The 19,407-nt window shown below is 38.6% G+C and overlaps 1 protein-coding gene across 5 annotated transcripts in view; it reads left to right on the top strand.

The window, feature by feature from the left end:
- LOC139749751 (L-fucose kinase-like) overlaps positions 1-15,019 on the top strand; it is a 44,652-nt gene extending 29,633 nt beyond the window's left edge. For all 5 annotated transcript variants that reach the window (XM_071663958.1, XM_071663957.1, XM_071663956.1 and 2 more), the window contains exons 9-14: positions 1,546-1,733; positions 3,126-3,260; positions 5,728-5,910; positions 9,138-9,373; positions 10,898-11,099; positions 12,909-15,019. In XM_071663958.1, coding sequence (XP_071520059.1) covers positions 1,546-1,733; positions 3,126-3,260; positions 5,728-5,910; positions 9,138-9,373; positions 10,898-11,099; positions 12,909-13,082 — 1,118 coding nt within the window. In that variant the 3' untranslated portion in view covers positions 13,083-15,019. The remainder of the gene's footprint in view (positions 1-1,545; positions 1,734-3,125; positions 3,261-5,727; positions 5,911-9,137; positions 9,374-10,897; positions 11,100-12,908) is intronic.
- Positions 15,020-19,407: the final 4,388 nt, after the last annotated feature.

The raw sequence follows: 19,407 nt of genomic DNA, 5'->3' as shown, positions 1-19,407 counted from the left end.
ATGGAACCATGGAAGCGGAAGTGGATCATAGGGTGGGGGAGGGGGCGAAAATTTTGGGAGCCTTGAAAAATGTGTGGAAGTCGAGAACATTATCTCGGAAAGCAAAAATGGGTATGTTTGAGGGAATAGTGGTTCCAACAATGCTGTATGGTTGCGAGGCGTGGGCTATGGATAGAGATGTGCGCAGGAGGATGGATGTGCTGGAAATGAGATGTTTGAGGACAATGTGTGGTGTGAGGTGGTTTGATCGAGTAAGTAACGTAAGGGTAAGAGAGATGTGTGGAAATAAAAAGAGCGTGGTTGAGAGAGCAGAAGAGGGTGTTTTGAAATGGTTTGGGCACATGGAGAGAATGAGTGAGGAGAGATTGACCAAGAGGATATATGTGTCGGAGGTGGAGGGAACGAGGAGAAGAGGGAGACCAAATTGGAGGTGGAAAGATGGAGTGAAAAAGATTTTGTGTGATCGGGGCCTGAACATGCAGGAGGGTGAAAGGAGGGCAAGAAATAGAGTGAATTGGAGTCATGTGGTATACAGGGGTTGACGTGCTGTCAGTGGATTGAAGCAAGGCATGTGAAGCGTCTGGGGTAAACCATGGAAAGCTGTGTAGGTATGTATATTTGCGTGTGTGGACGTGTGTATGTGCATGTGTATGGGGGGGGGGGCCATTTCTTTCGTCTGTTTCCTTGCGCTACCTCGCAAACGCGGGAGACAGCGACAAAGTATAAAAAAAAAAAAAAAAAAAAAAAAAAAAAAAAAAAAAAAAGAAGTGTAAGTATGGAAATGAAGAATGTCATTCCTCCCAACCTTGACCTATGCTGTGAAAACATGGACATGGGATGTCACTAAGGTTAAGAATCCAAGCTTTGGAAATGAGTCATGTGAGAGAAGTATGTTGTATGGCTAGATGGAATGAAGAAAGATCTGGTAAGACAGGAATGCAAAGAAAATTAATTGCAGAGATTGTGGAGTGGTAGAGTGAGAGAAACATAATACTTTGAGATGGTTTGGGCAAGAGGAAAGAGTACAAGACAGGGATTTTATGAGGAGAGTGTATGACTACGATTGAAGGGGTTGGCGGGGGATTTTATGAGGAGAGTGTATGACTACAATTAAAGGGGTTGGCAGGGGATTTTGTGAAGAGAGTGTATGACTACGATTAAAAGGGTTGGTGTGAGAGGAAGGCTGCCTGTTACCTGGGGAAATAGAGTGGAAGAGTACTGGAGGGAGAGAAATGGTGGGAGAATGTGTGGAATGGTGTATGTGAGAGAGGCATGTAAGGACAAGGATAAGTAGATAGCCACCTGCTTGTTGGGAGTTCCTGGATGGAATGGGCATTAGAGATCAGATAGATAGATAGATTCCCTGTTGGAGACTGTTATATCAAAAGAGTAAAAGACTTTTGTCACTGTCCATACTTCTTAAAGTGGTTCCAGCATATCTGTCTGAGATACCTATATTAGAACTTCTTCAAGAACAAAATGTATAATTGTTGCTAGATTACATGTATAGCTTTGGTTTATGTTAAGAAAAGTATCTAATTTAAGGAGGATATAAGTCAGTCGAGGAGATCTTACAAAAGCTACATGAGCAGCTAAAGCAGCCTCGTCCCTCCACCCCTCGTTTATTAGCCAATGCTGCAGACATGCTTGGCTGTATGGCAGCAGGAATGGGTGGACTGAGAAGTGGACCTGCTGCCAATCCTCAGTGGAAGAATGCACTGGTTGAGTTCATAGTAAGCTGTTTGTGTTGTGTTGCTATGATTTAGTTTAGGCTTATTTCAGTCAACCCTTTCATTGTGGCTGGGGCATAAAAAAACCCATGATCTTTTTTATGTTTACTGCATCTTGGTTATGTACATAAATAAGTCTTAGATTGGCTGCCTTTGCCTCAAGTCCAAATATTTGGCCATCAATCCAGCACATTGTATGTAGATCCAGCAGCCTAGATTTCTTTCCATTTTTTCACACAAAGGTCAGAATGTGTGGAGATGATAAAGAAGACTGTATGAGGTCTGCAGACTCACATTGTTTAGTGATTTTTGAAGCTATGACATTTTCATGAGATAATCATTATAAGTGATGAAAACTCATGATAATCAAATTATTCTTTGTCAAATCATTATAAGTGATGAAAATTCATGATAATCAAATTATTCTTTGTCAAAAACACTTTGCAAAATACCACACATCTCACTATGTGTGCCTGAAAATACCTCATATGCCTGGCAGTGGAGCAACTTAAGATGAAAGGCATGTAGAAGACATAAACAGTGTTTCACCAAGTTTTGTTTGTATGTTATTTATTTAGAAAAGTCTGTTATGGTTAATCTTCATAGAGACTAAGATCTTAGAGATTTTTTTAGAATGTTTCAGAATATCTTAAACTTAAGTTATACAGTAGATTTTAGGATGACCACAGTTGAATGGTTACATAATATATTGATACTGGTCTTTGCTAGTATTCTAACAGTACAGTGTTCATTATACTTCTTGGAAAAAGAAATTCAAAATTGAATGATTTTGTCAGTGTAATAGGTAGTATTCATTTTGTGATCATGGCACAACAGTGTGTACCATTATAGTTGTACAATGATTATTGTTATAATACTACACAAACCCTGGTCTCAGTTCACAGATGGGTCCTGAGGTTATAACCCCAGGGGCTCTTGCATCTCCAAGGCTACAATCAGTAGGGACAGGGTGGTCTCCTATGAAATGAGGAGTTCTTTAATAAGCATGCTCCCTCTTTTGTCAGGTGACAATGATATAGCCTCACCAGAGATGGTTCTTCACTTTTGGTTTAGCCTCAAGCAGGTGGAGTATGGTAATACCATGCTATATAATCAGTGTGAGAGGATTAGTTTTAATCCCAAGTGTCAGAGAGGGTTAGCAGATGGGTGTTCACTGTGGTGTCCTTAGAGTTGTTCAAGGCTTAGTGTATAAACCAGGAAGATATCACATGGTAACTTCATCCACAAATTTTGTGGTTTGATTGGCAGTCTCAGAACTTTTTGTCATCAAGTAGTTGCCTACACAGTGTTATTCGTATAATTATACTCTTATTCTTATAATATGGAAAGACTTCCCCTTTGATACCTTACTAATTTTGATCCAGTTTGTTCTAGGCTGGAAACCAGGAAAGGGCAGTGGACCAAATGGCAAATGTGTGCACACAGTGGATAAAGTCTGGACATCCTGAAGATTTAATCAGAGCCTCCAGGCATTATGAAAGAGCTTCTCAAATTGTCATTAGTCAGCAGGTTAGTCTCTTGGACTATCCACAATTTCTTTGCCAATTTTATTCATATTTTCTTTAGAGAATAATTAGGAGTGGTGTCTATTTGGTGTCATAAGTGTGTTATAACCAGTACCATATGTATTCTTTACATCATTTTGCCTTTTTTAGTGCCCTTTTTTATTTTTTTTTCGTGGATATGTTCACTAATCTTAGTCCATGTAACCTTTCTGTGTTACCAGTGGGTCAGAGTGAAGTAACACTTGACATTGTTAAACTATTTGAATTCGGTTGCCACATGCAGTGAGAGGAGACAACCACATCTTTCCTTCCATCTCTGCTGTATTGTAGCAACACATTTGTTTTCTTAGGATGTCTCAGGGCCCCCACATACCACAATTTCCACTTTGCTTTTTGTTTCTGTAACATTCACATAAATGTACTGTGCAACATCAATCACTTCAATATTACAAACATTCATTCAGCATACAATGTATCTTCCACACCTTAACACCAAGTACCTATTCCTCCAAGTACTTTTCATGTACTTTTACCCAACCCATACAGCTACGCATCATCTCATTGTATGACCTGTGATTGCAGACAGTGGTTGTGGTTGACTTCCTGAGTACGGTGGGAGCCCTACAAATGTGGTCCTGGGTTTCAAGGTTCAGGTTTAATTTTTCTTTTAAATGTTATTAAGCTTAAAGCTCAATGGCAAGCCCTTCATGTGGTCTGGGCTAGGCTCAATGAAATAGTGAAACTCCTGCTTGTATTAGGGTTCTGGATGCTATACACTCTGACAAAACACCTTCATCATACACTGACAAAATACCATTATCATACACCCTGGGATTGATAGATATATTGGGATGAGAAAAAGTTTAGTTACACATTTTACAATTAACTTACAATCAACTGTAAATGCTCATTGATTTCTCATAGTGTGTATCAGTAATGTCATGAACTATTCATGTACCTTCCATGCTCTTCCTCTTGATCTAGGCTTTACATATATGTATGACTATAAATTGGGTTCTAAAGATGTCTGTTGGATGGAAAGATAGATGGACAGACGTTTGTTCATTTGCGCTCATTGCACAGAGTTTGCATTTATAGTTGCAAAGATAAATTTCTGAATTGCCAGTGATAACTGGCAATTCAGATATAGTAGACAAGTAGTAAAAAGTATTTCTTTCATAAATGAACGAGCACAGCATGCTTTTAGGTATCATGGGGCAAGGTTTATGGAACCATCCATGTGAGAAGTCACAAGGCTTAGTGATTTTTAACTTTTTATGAAATCATGTGGCCTTTTCACGCAAGAGTGAGCCAAAAATGCTTATACCTTCACTCTGATGCAAACCATTTGTACATATGCCAGTCAGGGTTGGCCAGTCTAGCTGTTTGAATTAGTTTATGATTAGGTGTACCCTCATTAGATATGCTTTTAGTGAAGAACTGCAACAGTATTTCTTGCTTCCACTTGATTTCATGCTTGGTTGTGTTACTGATACCATGATATTTATTCAGTTGTTGCATAGACACACTTTCATCTAACTTCTTTATTATCCATATGGTAAGCACAATATGTCTTCCAGTATGTCTTCTCTTTGTAAAAGTACACCTAGCAGTGTCATCAAATGCTTTTTAGGTAACATTATAAGATCAAAATTTATGAAAGAATGACAAAAGTACCTGTTTAAAGCATAGACCTCTACAACTATCTTTTCAAATAGGAATAGAAATGGCATATTCCTTGTTAGCACATGATGAACAAAAGAAGCTGTTTGGAAATTCATCCAACTTGGCGATGATATCGAGTCCACTGGATCTTGTATTTTATGAGATATTTGATTTAGATGCATGTGATTGAAGCACACACATTTTCTATTGAAGGTCAAAATATAAAATGTGCATGAGTGGAACCCTTTATTCTGGTTCCATGCAAAGCAAGGTAAGGGTGTACTGTGAAAATTCTCTTATCCAAATTAACAGAAGCTTAACTGTTTTGGTTAAGTAAAATTTTGAATTTAGTGAAGTTTCATGTCTCAACTAATCTCCCTAATTTAAGGATATCAATTTCCTACACGTTTCTCTATTCTGAAAATGACGTGTTAGACCTTTGCTAACCGGAAAATTTCTTGAAGCCAGAGTATTTTCAGACCTAGCACTTTTATAGCTTTTCCTGAAATTTTTGTCTTTCAACTTGGAAAGCTGAAATGATTTTAGAAAAGTTTTATTTCCAAGTCTTGAAAAGTAAGAGAGTTTTGGATAAGGGATTGTGCTTTAAATTTTGTGGATTGTAACTTCTGAATTACATTTCATATATGTTTGTATGTGTGCATGTGTATGATGAGTACCCATTTTAGTACACATAGTTACTCCTTTGTATATATTTTCAAGTTCATTTGTAATGATTGCTTATTATTTATTTTAAGAAGCAAAATTATTTAGACTAAGAGACTTTTATATATGTTTCCTTAACAAAGGTGGAGACAGCAAATGTACATGTGTCAGCAATGTGGGTATTACCAAAACTGTGTCAGAGGTTGAATGTTGGAGTGTGGGTGGAAGCACTATCACCTGCTCGTATTGATTTAGCAGGAGGATGGACTGATACTCCTCCCATTTGTTATGAACAAGGAGGATCAGTATTAAACATTGCCATCAAGGTATGTATTAGACTACTGATTGTAACAATTTTTAGTTCTTTGAATTGACAGAGCTTGAATAATGCTTGCTTGCCATCTGTGTTTAGTGAGAGCCTCTGAACCTTGGCATGGAAAGTTTAGCTACACTGTAAACTATATTTCATGAACCTACCAGACAAAGTAGTTGTTGAGTTATTGTGCCCTAACTGAGGTCAGTTGAACCTGTAGCTTTAGCACTCTCAAACTTCCAGAAAACTCTTTCCTAAAGTTCAGGCTGAGTAGTAGAAACAGCTTTTATTAGTAAACCCTGGATGAAGTGTTGTATTATTTGAAAATATGAAGTTGTTTTACCAAGAGAAAATGTTAGTGATTCACATGCCAGTCTGTACTTCAGTTAATTGTCTAAGCTGTGTAAAGCAAAAGCTGTTAAACTTGAACATGTTCAAATCATAGTTATATAGATAGGAAGATTTGGGAAGCAGGTCATAACCTGTGAATAAAGTACTAAATCATTGGGCTGGGCAACAGTAGTTTTGACATAGATGGTAGAGTTACTGCTAGATTTGCCTCAGCATGCTTCAGTGGTTAGTTTACTTAACAGATTGAAAATGTAGTAGGCCTTGCAGACTGACTGGCATAAGACACTATCAGCAGTAGAAGGACTTTGGAGACCAAAGGTTGAACAAGAGTGTGTGTGTGTATGTGTGTTTGTGTGATAAAGGAAAAACACAAAGTCATCTTTAGAAACTAGTGCCCCTGTATAATGATAATGATGTTGATAATTATGATAATAGTAAAAATTATATTTTCTGTAATTACCAGTTTGTACTGTATGAGGTGGGAGTTTTACACATGGGATGCAATCTCTTGAACATTCTACTGTCATATAACTTCATATATTTATGTATGCTCTTTGCATTAACCATGTTTTCAGTCAATTTTTTTCATCTCCCGCCACTCATATATTTGTGTATGCTCTTCGCATTAACCATGTTTTCAGTCAATCTTTTTCATCTCCCGCCACTCTTATACTATAAGAATATTTCTTTACAAGTTTCTTAATCTCTTAAGATAAGCTCTCTCCCTGCTTATCTTGAAGAACTGTCCACTGTCCACTTTGTCAATCTTTTGAAAAATCTTAAATGTGATCAGGTCACCCTTCAGTCTTCACTCCCCCAAAGATGATTAAATTTAAAGCCTCTAGCTTTTTCCTGTTGCTTAACTCTTGTAATTCAGGTGCCATCTTTGTTACCCTACTCTTGACCATATGTATGAGCTCTTTGTGCTTCTTTAGGTGTAGTAACCAAACTTGGGAAGCATATTCTAGTTTTAGCCTATGTAGGATATTAACAGCTATTTTGTTATCAGTATATGTGAAAGCTATTTTGATATTTGTCAGCAGACAGTTTGTTTTCTTAACCATTCTCTAGTATGGGAGTCCGTTGATAGGTTAGGGATGACGTATATTCTAAAGTCTTTTGCAGACACAGAACCTTGATGCTTATTTCCTGTTAGTTGATAATTTTATTAAGGCTGGCTTTCACTTTGTTCCATCCTCATTACTTTAGATTTACTTGGGTTAAATTTCATCAGCCACTTCTCAGACTAACTTTGGAGTTTGTTTAGGTACCCTTGTAAGCTGGTGCAATCTTCTTTGCTTATCACTTCCCACATGACCCTTGCATTGTCTACAAAAATTTCATGAAGGATTCCATACCTTTAGCAAGTCATTATTATATATATGTAAAAAAACATTGACCGTCCACCCTATATGTTTTCACAGACAGTACACAGCTAAGGTTTATTGTGGGTACAAGCATATGACATCCTCAGGATGAAACCTTGATGCATATGATATCTGAGACTAGTGTATCTAATGTTGTGAGCACCAGTAACCTGCCTTAATGTGCCTCAGGCTGTCTTGAGGGAACAGTGTTCTTCATGTACTTTTCCAGGCTGCCACTTCATTTTGGGAATATTGCTTCTAGGCACTGTATTTCCTCCACCTGTGCTTCAAGATGGTTAGCTCTTACCTTCCTAAGGAGAAGAAAGCTCATGTTCTTACTTGGAAATTAGAAAATGTGGGTACACAGATTTTGAGGCACATAAGGCACTCAGAATGTATGATCAGGTGGCTGCTTCCTGCATCACCTCATCAGTGTCTCACCCCTTTCAGATCAAGACCCAGTGGCCCTAAAATGTGGACCTAGGATACTTCAGGAATCTTGCCATTCCATACCCAGATGTCTGCACAAGGCCAAAGGAGAGATGACAAAGTTATATCATTATCCTCCTCAGTTTTTCCCTTTGATTCTCTTAGCCTGAGTAGCTGCTCCTTAGCTTACAACTGACCCATGATGAATTTATGGGAAACTTTTAGGTTTTCACCTGCCTTGTCCCCAGTTTTCTTTTCAGAGTTACTTGTTCCTCATTCGTTATCTTGTTATACATGTTACATGCTCTCATATACCATGCAAATGCTAACTGGTTAGAGTGCTCTCTATATCTTCACCACTGCGCATCTTAAAGTTCCTTTGCTTTTTAACATCTTTTAGGAAACCATTTCTTCCTCTTTCATACCATTCCTCTGTATTTGAGGCTTGATGTACCCATATGTATACTCTGATTTTAAATTTCACAGTACCTCACAATAGAAAGTCCTGGTTCATGGCTACTGTTCTGTCATCTGTTTTTGGTGTTACCTCGCTCATATGGGAAATGGTGAACATTTATGAAAGAAAGAAAATAATGATGGCAATGATTATTTAGTAATAATGACATTAATGAAAAATATACTGCCTGATTTCTTATGATTCCCTTAATTCTTACCTTATGTTTCAAGTGGTTCAGTCTCCTTTTTGTTTTTTTATTTATTTATTTTTTGTTGATTGCCATTTCCTATGTTAATGAGGTAGTGTATATTTTTTTCTACATTATTTTTCCTCTTCATTTGAACCTAAAACTACATCTGCCTTCCTTTCATCACCCACATTTCCAGTTATATAATTCTGAATATCCTCTGTTCCTGTTGGACACTTAAAACTACATGTCTTTCCTCATATATGTTTCTGATATCTGTCAGAGAAAGAGGTAGTACAGTGATGACAGTTATGAATGAATGAGGAAAGAGAAATAACCTGAACATTTGCCATGGCTAGGGACCTTGATAGGTTTTATTTATAATCTTCACCTGTATTTTATGCTTCATACATATAACAAAAGAATATCAATTTTGATTATATGTCCAGATTAACAAGAAGAAACCGATTGGTGCTCGTGCACGAATGGTACCTGAATTCCATGTAGTATGTGTTCTTCGTGATTGGTCTGGAGGAGATGTGCGTTTGACCTGGACTGAAGTAGATCATCTTCGTGATTATGACAACCCCATTGCTCCAGGTGCTCTAGTGAAGGCTGTGTTAGTTTACTGTCAGGTGATAGACCTCACAAGTGAAGACTCTTTGGCCCTACAGTTGCAGAACAGGTAATATCCAGGTTCCTTGAGAAATATTCAGTGTGCCCTTCACTTGTGTGATTTTGCCTTTGTTAGTGATTCTTGACCTGTAATTGTTCACTTCCACCCTTAAATTGTGATATATTCATATGCTATCAGTTAACTACAACATCCACCATATGAGACAAGATTTCCACACACTGTTTTGAATTATAAGTGTAAACTTCATGACAAAGCAAAGGTAGATAAAGGATATAAATTTTCATTTTGGCTTCTGCATGCTTGTTGATAATCTAATAAGAATGTAATTTGTGTTTAAGTTTTTGAACCTTCTTTTTTAATTATGTGCTTAGTTAACTAAATTCAGCACTCCGCCATGGTGAAACAAAGTTGTATAAAGGATTAATTTTTCAATTTTCATATTGATGTATTCATATCTTTAAATGAGTATGATATATTCTCAAGAGATTTTTTTCTGGTGTTTTTGCTCACACAATGGTAGCCAGGTTTCCCTGCAGCCATAGTGTAAGGGAAAAGAACCTTGCAGATATTAAGCCTTCAGGAAGAGTAGCCTACTTTTAGTGTACTTAACCCTTTGACTTTAGTAGTAAATAGGAGCCTCAAGATTTATGAACAAAATTTGTGATTTTATTCACCCCATAGAATGAAGTTACATTAGATAATATGTCATTGTAGAAAACACTGTATGGAGGAAATGGAAGCCTCACAAGTTTTTATAATGATGCGTGAAAGTTAGATGTTACTGGATTCACGGGGAAATTTCTCATGTTCAGACTCTCACTGGATTGACATTGTATCTCTCCCATTTCTAAGGTTTTTCATTTAACCTCTGCACCTTACTCTTGACATCCAGCCACTTTCTCTTATACATCCCTCTATTACTTGCACTCCTTCCCTGTATGTTCAACCCAAATACCTGTTTCTCTTTCTCCAGCAGCTTTACTTCTTCATCCCACCACTCATACCCTTTATAATCTGCCCAACCCCCACCTTTTGTATGCCACATGCATCCCTCACACATTCCAGCACTATTTCCCTAAATACCTCTCTTCCCTCAATCACCACCCTTGCTTCATTAACTCTCACCTTTTGCCATTCTACACTCAATCTCTCCTGGTATTTCTTCACACCAGTCTCTTGTCCAATTTTTACCACATTCGTTGATGATTATTGAAGCTACAGACTTAACTTGGTGTTAAAGTCTTCATAGTTTCCTAACTTGACAGATCATCTTTGGCACATAGTGAAAAAATGTGAGGATGTGGTGAATGAACTGAGAGGCTGTATGCAATTAACATTTCTCATGTATATGGAAAGGGAATTATAGATAAATAGATAATTTTTAAAGGAATTGCATCTTATTCATTGCATTTTTCCTAAACTTTTTAACATGGATGTTACAGGCCAGAAAACGACAATGGGACATGACACACAAGTGTAGGTGTATGTGAGTGATATATGATCTTGTATGTCATGTCTGATGGTAAAAGAGTTGGGTAACTAATTCTTGTTCTTTTCTAATTTTGTTTGTAGGTATGGTGGTGGAGTAGAAGTAGAAGTTTGGTCGCATTTACCCCAAGGATCAGGTTTAGGAGGTAGCAGTCTTCTAGCAGGTACATTGATTTCAGTAGTCATGGTCTTGATGGGACATCCAGTACCACGTCACTCACACCTTATCCATGCCACTTTGTGCATTGAGCAGTGGCTCACTACTGGTGGGGGATGGCAGGACCAGGTTTGTGTAGTAGAAGTTATTGTTTTTGTTCTACTGTTTTTGTAATACATACTTTAGTTTAGGAGGCATAAAAGAGTGATGACAAGATAGATATGTAATTTCACATGTGAGTATCTGTAATTATTGGTATTTCCAAGATGATGGCAGCTAATTCACTGGAATTTTATGACAATTTATGAATTAGGAAACAAGTGCATTTACTACATGGGAAAGACTCATTATAAAAAAAATTTGAATTACTTTTGACCCCATACTCTTTTGTCTCAGCACTGATTTGACTTTCTTGTATGATAAAATGACTGCTTTGCATTGTTACTGTACAGTTTTAACTATTCTGTAGCTATGATGATAATGAAACAATTTGAAAAATAGAAAAGTTTGTATCACAAGGCAAGCAAGAGGGAGGGATAGAAGTTGTAGAAGGAGGGAATCAAGTAAGGATGGCAGTGAGCAGTTTATGATTGAATGACTGTTTTGTGTTATTGCTACTTTGTTTTAGTAGGAAGCAGTTGGAAGGCAGCCATTGGCTAGGGAGGTATATTGCCAGTCCTACCTGCCCAGGTATCAGGAGGGTTAGTGATGGCTGCATGCTGAGCCAGCACTTCAGTGGTTGTTAACTTGACTACTTTGAGCCAGGTAGTTGTTTTTTCTGCCTTACTCACCCATGGACTGCTGGCAGTCTGTCCATAAACATACAATCTCTCCCTGTCACTCATAACACTTGACAGCGCTTAACTCATTCTTTGTTACTCTAGATTTTCCTGTAGTGAGCACTGTGCACTCCCCCTGCCTTTGGAAAAATGTGAGGAGCAGGAGATAGAAGTAGTACGTAGGAACATTAGACAGAAACATTAGGTAGTAGTAGTAGTAGGTATGAACATTAACTGGGAGCATTACATATTAGTAGTAGGTTGGAACATTAGACAGGAACATTAGGTAGACACATTAGGTAGAAGCAGAAGATAGGAATAATAGGTAGAAGCCTCTGAAAACACTAGGGTTGCCCTCTGCCAGTGGCCTGTGAAGGGTGAGCCTCCCTTGCCATGGCCATCCCCTTGAGGGAGTTTCTGAAGGGAATGGGTTTTAGAGAGTTACATAAATAGATAGTTTTTACTATACTGTAGTTGTATTTTATTGATGATAAACACATATGAAGTAGCAAGAGGCAGGAAAGGAGGTGGTGGAAAGAGGAAGGTGACTGAAAGTGGTGATGAGTGGCAGATGAAGAAGTGTGGGTCTGTGTTTCCTACCACTGAAAATGCAAAATCTGCCAGTAAGGGATTGTTTAGTAAAACACATCCAGGTTTCTGTTGTTACTGTGATATCATGCTACTCTGACAGAGCACATCATGATGTCAGTTGATTGGGTGTTGGGTGTGTTCTAGGCATGTGGGGCTAGGTGATGAGCATGTGAAACTAGGTGTTAGGGATGTAAGACAAGGTGATGGGATGTTATACTGGGTGTTGGACACTGGGTTACATTATTGGGCTGTGGGGCTAGATGGTGAGAATATAGGTTTTCACTATATATATGATCTGTGCTCACTGCCCATAGTCACCTAATCAACCTTTGCAGACACTTACCACAGATGAGTTAAATATACCTGTATTTCTTGAACTATTTGAAAAAATAAGACATCACAAGTGAGACCATATATTCTGGGTCCATGCAAAATATGGATAGGAGTACATCTTTGTATATTATGACTATGTCCCTCAAGCATGACATGGATAGAGTATAAAAACACTCATTTCACTTACATGCATAACCAACTTATGTCTTTGTTTAAGATTTAAATTGAACGACAGGTTGGTGGACTGATAGGAGGTGCTAAGCTTGGCGTAAGCAGTAGGGGAACGCCACTTACAGTGTCTACCTATAAGATACCTCTGACACAGAAGTTTTTGAATATCCTCAATGACCATCTCCTTTTACTCTACACTGGCAAGGTACTTATGTTTAAAGTGAAGCTTGTTCAATAGAAAGCAAAAGAATGTACACCAAAAGAGAGTCCTTTTTATTTGTCTTTTATCTTTAATTCTGTTTCCATTTATAAGGATGGATCTAATGCATACAGCTTTCTCCATGTAAGTTCACAATCACTTTTTATGGGAATTAAGTCTGCTGAACTGGGTCTCTAGCCCCATATCCATAGGCTAACAAAGAGCAGGACAGGCCTTTGGCTTTCAAGTTAAGTGAGCATGCAAGGGCAGCTGATTTCCTCATGGCTGGGACCTCTCCTTTTTATCATACTATCATTTGCCCTTGTTCTCAGGTATTTTTATTAAGATTTATCGTATGCAAAACTCCGGTATATTTGTTTATTGTTCTATAGTTACAGCTGTTTTATGAAATAAGTAATTTGCTCCATCATTTTACCACGTCTTTGTTTTTTCTTTCTTAAGTGACTGCTCACCTCACTATGATTTTTCCTGAACTGGAGTTACACATTTTTTTTTTAGTATGAGGCAGTTAAACTTATTGACTTATGCCCTTTGATCCAGTGCAGCTGCATATGTGTTGTGCCATGTGGTAGAGACCAGGAACAGTAATCAAATACAAAAGATCATTGTTATGAAATACATATTCAGCATCTGGAGTAAACCATGGAAAGGTCTGTGGGGCCTGGATGTGGATAGGGAGCTGTGGTTTTGGTGCATTACACATGGCAGCTAGAGACTGACTGTGAACAAATGTGGCCTTTTTGTCTGTTTTCCTGGTGTTACCTCGCTGAAGCAGGGGGTAGCAATGCTGTTTCTTTTTGGGTGTGGTAGCGCCAGGAATGGATGAAGGCAGGCAAGTATAAATATATACATGTGTATGTAGATATATGTTGATTTGTATATGTATGTATATGGGCGTTTATGTATATATATATATATATATATATATATATATATATATATATATATATACATATTTTGGTTCTCAGTGAATGTAGGTTTGCGGCAGGGGTGTGTGATGTCTCCATGGTTGTTTAATTTGTTTATGGATGGGGTTGTTAGGGAGGTGAATGCAAGAGTTTTGGAAAGAGGGGCAAGTATGAAGTCTGTTGTGGATGAGAGAGCTTGGGAAGTGAGTCAGTTGTTGTTCGCTGATGATACAGCGCTGGTGGCTGATTCATGTGAGAAACTGCAGAAGCTGGTGACTGAGTTTGGTAAAGTGTGTGAAAGAAGAAAGTTAAGAGTAAATGTGAATAAGAGCAAGGTTATTAGGTACAGTAGGGTTGAGGGTCAAGTCAATTGGGAGGTAAGTTTGAATGGAGAAAAACTGGAGGAAGTAAAGTGTTTTAGATATGTGGGAGTGGATCTGGCAGCGGATGGAACCATGGAAGCGGAAGTGGATCATAGGGTGGGGGAGGGGGCGAAAATTCTGGGAGCCTTGAAGAATGTGTGGAAGTCGAGAACATTATCTCGGAAAGCAAAAATGGGTATGTTTGAAGGAATAGTGGTTCCAACAATTTTGTATGGTTGCGAGGCATGGGCTATGGATAGAGTTGTGCGCAGGAGGATGGATATGCTGGAAATGAGATGTTTGAGGACAATGTGTGGTGTGAGGTGGTTTGATCGAGTAAGTAACGTAAGGGTAAGAGAGATGTGTGGAAATAAAAAGAGCGTGGTTGAGAGAGCAGAAGAGGGTGTTTTGAAATGGTTTGGGCACATGGAGAGAATGAGTGAGGAAAGATTGACCAAGAGGATATATGTGTCGGAGGTGGAGGGAACGAGGAGAAGTGGGAGACCAAATTGGAGGTGGAAAGATGGAGTGAAAAAGATTTTGTGTGATCGGGGCCTGAACATGCAGGAGGGTGAAAGGCGGGCAAGGAATAGAGTGAATTGGATCGATGTGGTATACCGGGGTTGACATGCTGTCAGTGGATTGAATCAGGGCATGTGAAGCATCTGGGGTAAACCATGGAAAGCTGTGTAGGTATGTATATTTGCGTGTGTGGACGTATGTATATACATGAGTATGGGGGTGGGTTGGGCCATTTCTTTCGTCTGTTTCCTTGCGCTACCTCGGAAACGCGGGAGACCGGCAAAAAATATATATATATATATATATATATATATATATATTTTTTTTTGCTTTGTCGCTGTCTCCCGCGTTTGTGAGGTAGCGCAAGGAAACAGACGAAATAAAGGCCCAACCCACCCCATATATATAAATATATATATATATATATATATATATATATATATATATATATATATATATATATATATATATATATATATATATGAGAGGGTTAGGGAAAATGATTTGGTAAACAGAGAAGAGGTAGTAAAAGCTTTGCGGAAGATGAAAGCCGGCAAGGCAGCAGGTTTGGATGGTATTGCAGTGGAATTTATTAAAAAAGGGGGTGACTGTATTGTTGACTGGTTGGTAAGGTTATTTAATGTATGTATGACTCACGGTGAGGTGCCTGAGGATTGGCGGAATGCGTGCATAGTGCCATTGTACAAAGGCAAAGGGGATAAGAGTGAGTGCTCAAATTACAGAGGTATAAGTTTGTTGAGTATTCCTGGTAAATTATATGGGAGGGTATTGATTGAGAGGGTGAAGGCATGTACAGAGCATCAGATTGGGGAAGAGCAGTGTGGTTTCAGAAGTGGTAGAGGATGTGCGGATCAGGTGTTTGCTTTGAAGAATGTATGTGAGAAATACTTAGAAAAGCAAATGGATTTGTATGTAGCATTTATGGATCTGGAGAAGGCATATGATAGAGTTGATAGAGATGCTCTGTGGAAGGTATTAAGAATATATGGTGTGGGAGGCAAGTTGTTAGAAGCAGTGAAAAGTTTTTATCGAGGATGTAAGGCATGTGTACGTTTAGGAAGAGATGAAAGTGATTGGTTCTCAGTGAATGTAGGTTTGCAGCAGGGGTGTGTGATGTCTCCATGGTTGTTTAATTTGTTTATGGATGGGGTTGTTAGGGAGGTGAATGCAAGAGTTTTGGAAAGAGGGGCAAGTATGAAGTCTGTTGGGGATGAGAGAGCTTGGGAAGTGAGTCAGTTGTTGTTCGCTGATGATACAGCGCTGGTGGCTGATTCATGTGAGAAACTGCAGAAGCTGGTGACTGAGTTTGGTAAAGTGTGTGAAAGAAGAAAGTTAAGAGTAAATGTGAATAAGAGCAAGGTTATGAGGTACAGTAGGGTTGAGGGTCAAGTCAATTGGGAGGTGAGTTTGAATGGAGAAAAACTGGAGGAAGTGAAGTGTTTTAGATATCTGGGAGTGGATCTGGCAGCGGATGGAACCATGGAAGCGGAAGTGGATCATAGGGTGGGGGAGGGGGCGAAAATTCTGGGGGCCTTGAAGAATGTGTGGAAGTCGAGAACATTATCTCGGAAAGCAAAAATGGGTATGTTTGAAGGAATAGTGGTTCCAACAATGTTGTATGGTTGCGAGGCGTGGGCTATGGATAGAGATGTGCGCAGGAGGATGGATGTGCTGGAAATGAGATGTTTGAGGAAAATGTGTGGTGTGAGGTGGTTTGATCGAGTAAGTAATGTAAGGGTAAGAGAGATGTGTGGAAATAAAAAGAGCGTGGTTGAGAGAGCAGAAGAGGGTGTTTTGAAATGGTTTGGGCACATGGAGAGAATGAGTGAGGGAAAAATTTACCAAGAGGATATATGTGTCGGAGGTGGAGGGAACGAGGAGAAAGGGAGACCAAATTGGAGGTGGAAAAAAATGGAGTGAAAAAGATTTTTTGTGATCGGGGCCTGAACATGGGAGGAGGGTGAAAGGAGGGGAAGGAATAGAGGAATTGGAGCGATGTGGTATACAGGGGGTTTACCCTGCTGTCAGTGGAAATTTAATCAAGGGGATTTGAAGCTCGGGGTAAACCAAGGAAAAGGCTGTGGGTGGAAAGTAAAAGGGGTGTGGGTTTTTGATTAAAATGGATGGGGGGGGTTTTGGGCCCTTTTTTTCTGTTTTTTCCTTTGGGACCGCCAAAAAGGGGGAGGAAAAGAAAAAAAAAAAAAAAAAAAAATAAAATTTATTTTAAAATTCTTAAAAAATAATTAAAATAAGCAAATAAAAAAATAAGGAATACTTTTGGCCCCGCTGTCCAAACCAAACCCCCTTGGAAAGGGGCGGAAAAAAGTAAGAAAATTTTGAAATTTATTGAAACCTCCCGGCACCTAATTTAAAATTCTTTTTTTAAAAAATTTTTTGATTTGGGTTTTTAAAAAAGGTTTTAAAATTGTTTAAACCCCAAAAAACAACTCCCTTTTTAAATTATTTCAGAAAACCACAGGAAAATTTTGTACGAAAGCATATGGAAAACTATTTACATAGGAGAAACAACCAAACTAGAAAGTAGCAAAGGTTTGGGGTTGAGGTCATGCTTTACAGATATCTCAGACTTCTCTGACAAAAATGAGCTGCTTCTTAGATCAAAGAGATGGATTGGTAGATTTTATGTTTCTGTACTGCCAGAAAACTTTTGACACCATACATCATTGGTAGTTGATTTAAAAGCTGAGTACATAGGCAGGGATGACATCTGGAAAGAAGACTACATTAATGGAAGGGAGTAAAAAATTCAGGTTAGGGAGAGGAGCATTTTCGAAATGAGATCATGTCATCAATGGCATGCTGCAGGGTTTATCTTAGTCCCTTTGCTCTTCTTGGCATATGTCAGTAACTTGCTTGATGGACTGGATTCTTACCTGACCATGAGGTCATAAGAGAAGCAAGGAAAAATGAAATAGATTACATCAGCTTATGAGGAGACCTTGATAAATTTCATAGTTGGTCTGTAACTGTTTGATGAAATTCATCAAAATGCATAGGAACAAGGATGAGACACATTAAAGGAAAGCCTCACTTTGACAGTTATCTAATTGGAAATAAGTAGAAGAGTATGTGAAAGAGACCCAGAAGATAACACTATGCTTAACCAGTCATCACAATCCACATTAGGAGAACTGTTAAGGATGCAAACTTTCTGGTGGCAAACAGAAATGTTTGATGTGCAGGTCAGAACATAGACCAAAACTTGATTATGCTTCCTAAGTCTGGTCCTGGATCTAACATGCAAGACCAACTGTCTGTGCCCTGTGTGATGCTGAAGCTGTGCATATGATGCTGCCTCCTGCATCAGTTCTTTGCTAGCTTTCAGAGAGTAAGAACATGGCCTTTTTTTCACTTGCAAGTTTCTACACTTTTGCCCACTTGAACCAGTCACCACAATGTTTAAGTGTCTGGTAGGTACTCCTAATACGACAAAGCCTGTTTAAGATACTGAATAAACTTAAGAGTGGGTCGATTGCTTTGGAACTTACTCGCTGTTTTGGCATAAATGAGGGTAGCATCTGCTTCATAAAGAACAAAAGCAAATCTATCAAGATGAAGATGGAGGATGCTCTTTCATTTAACCCTTTAACATTTATACACACCCACAAAAAAAATCCTACCCTAGAAATTTGGAAAGGGTTTTCGTAAAATATCGAAGATTTTTTTCCTGCAGTGAGCACTATGCGCTAGCCCTGCCTTTTGGCAAAATGGTAGGAGCAATAGTAGGAACATTTAAGCAGGAGCATTAGGTAGATACATTTGGTAGTAGAAGTATTAGGTAGGAGCTTATGCAAACACTGCATTAGAAATGCCCTATGTTAAGGGTGGGGCACTAAAGGCTAAGAAGTGGCAATGGAATCCACTAGTTATGGAGACTCTCTTGCCATAGCCATCCCCTTGAGGGAGTTCCAGTTGGAACAGATGTCAAGGATATAGATAGATAGATAGAAACATCAAAGATTAAGTTACACTATATAGGAGTAAGTGTAGCTCATACCCAACTGTGTAATTACAAGAATAAGTATCATGAAATCATCACGCACATTCTATTACACAGCTATACTTGACATCACAAGATATACGCTGGCCACAAAGCATCTAGCGAAAGGTTCAAAGCTGTATGCAGCTTCTATGGATCCAGAGAAAGCGTATGAGAGTTGAGTGGAAGATATATGGGATATGTTAAGGATATATGGGGTAGGGAGACAACTAATGGATGGTGTGAAAGCCCTCTGTATAGGAGCAAATACATTTGTAAGAGTGGATGGAAAGTTGAGTGAAAATTTCAGTATACATTATTTTGAACCAGAGCTGTGTTATGTCATTGTGGGTTTATAACATATATATGGATGGAGTGATAAGACAGATGAAAGCAACACAAGGGAAAGCGGTTGCAGAGATGGAGTGTAGTGGTGAGGTATGTTGTCTAGTGACAAGCCTGTTTGCAGATGATACTGTGTTGTTTGCTGAGAGAAGAGGAGTTGCAGAAGGTGGCAAGAATGTTTTATG

Source organism: Panulirus ornatus, chromosome 8 (assembly GCF_036320965.1).
Source record: "Panulirus ornatus isolate Po-2019 chromosome 8, ASM3632096v1, whole genome shotgun sequence".
NCBI classification, from domain to species: domain Eukaryota; kingdom Metazoa; phylum Arthropoda; class Malacostraca; order Decapoda; family Palinuridae; genus Panulirus; species Panulirus ornatus.
The sequence above is the reverse complement of the archived record's forward strand: the minus strand, read 5'-3'. Positions and strand labels throughout refer to the sequence as shown.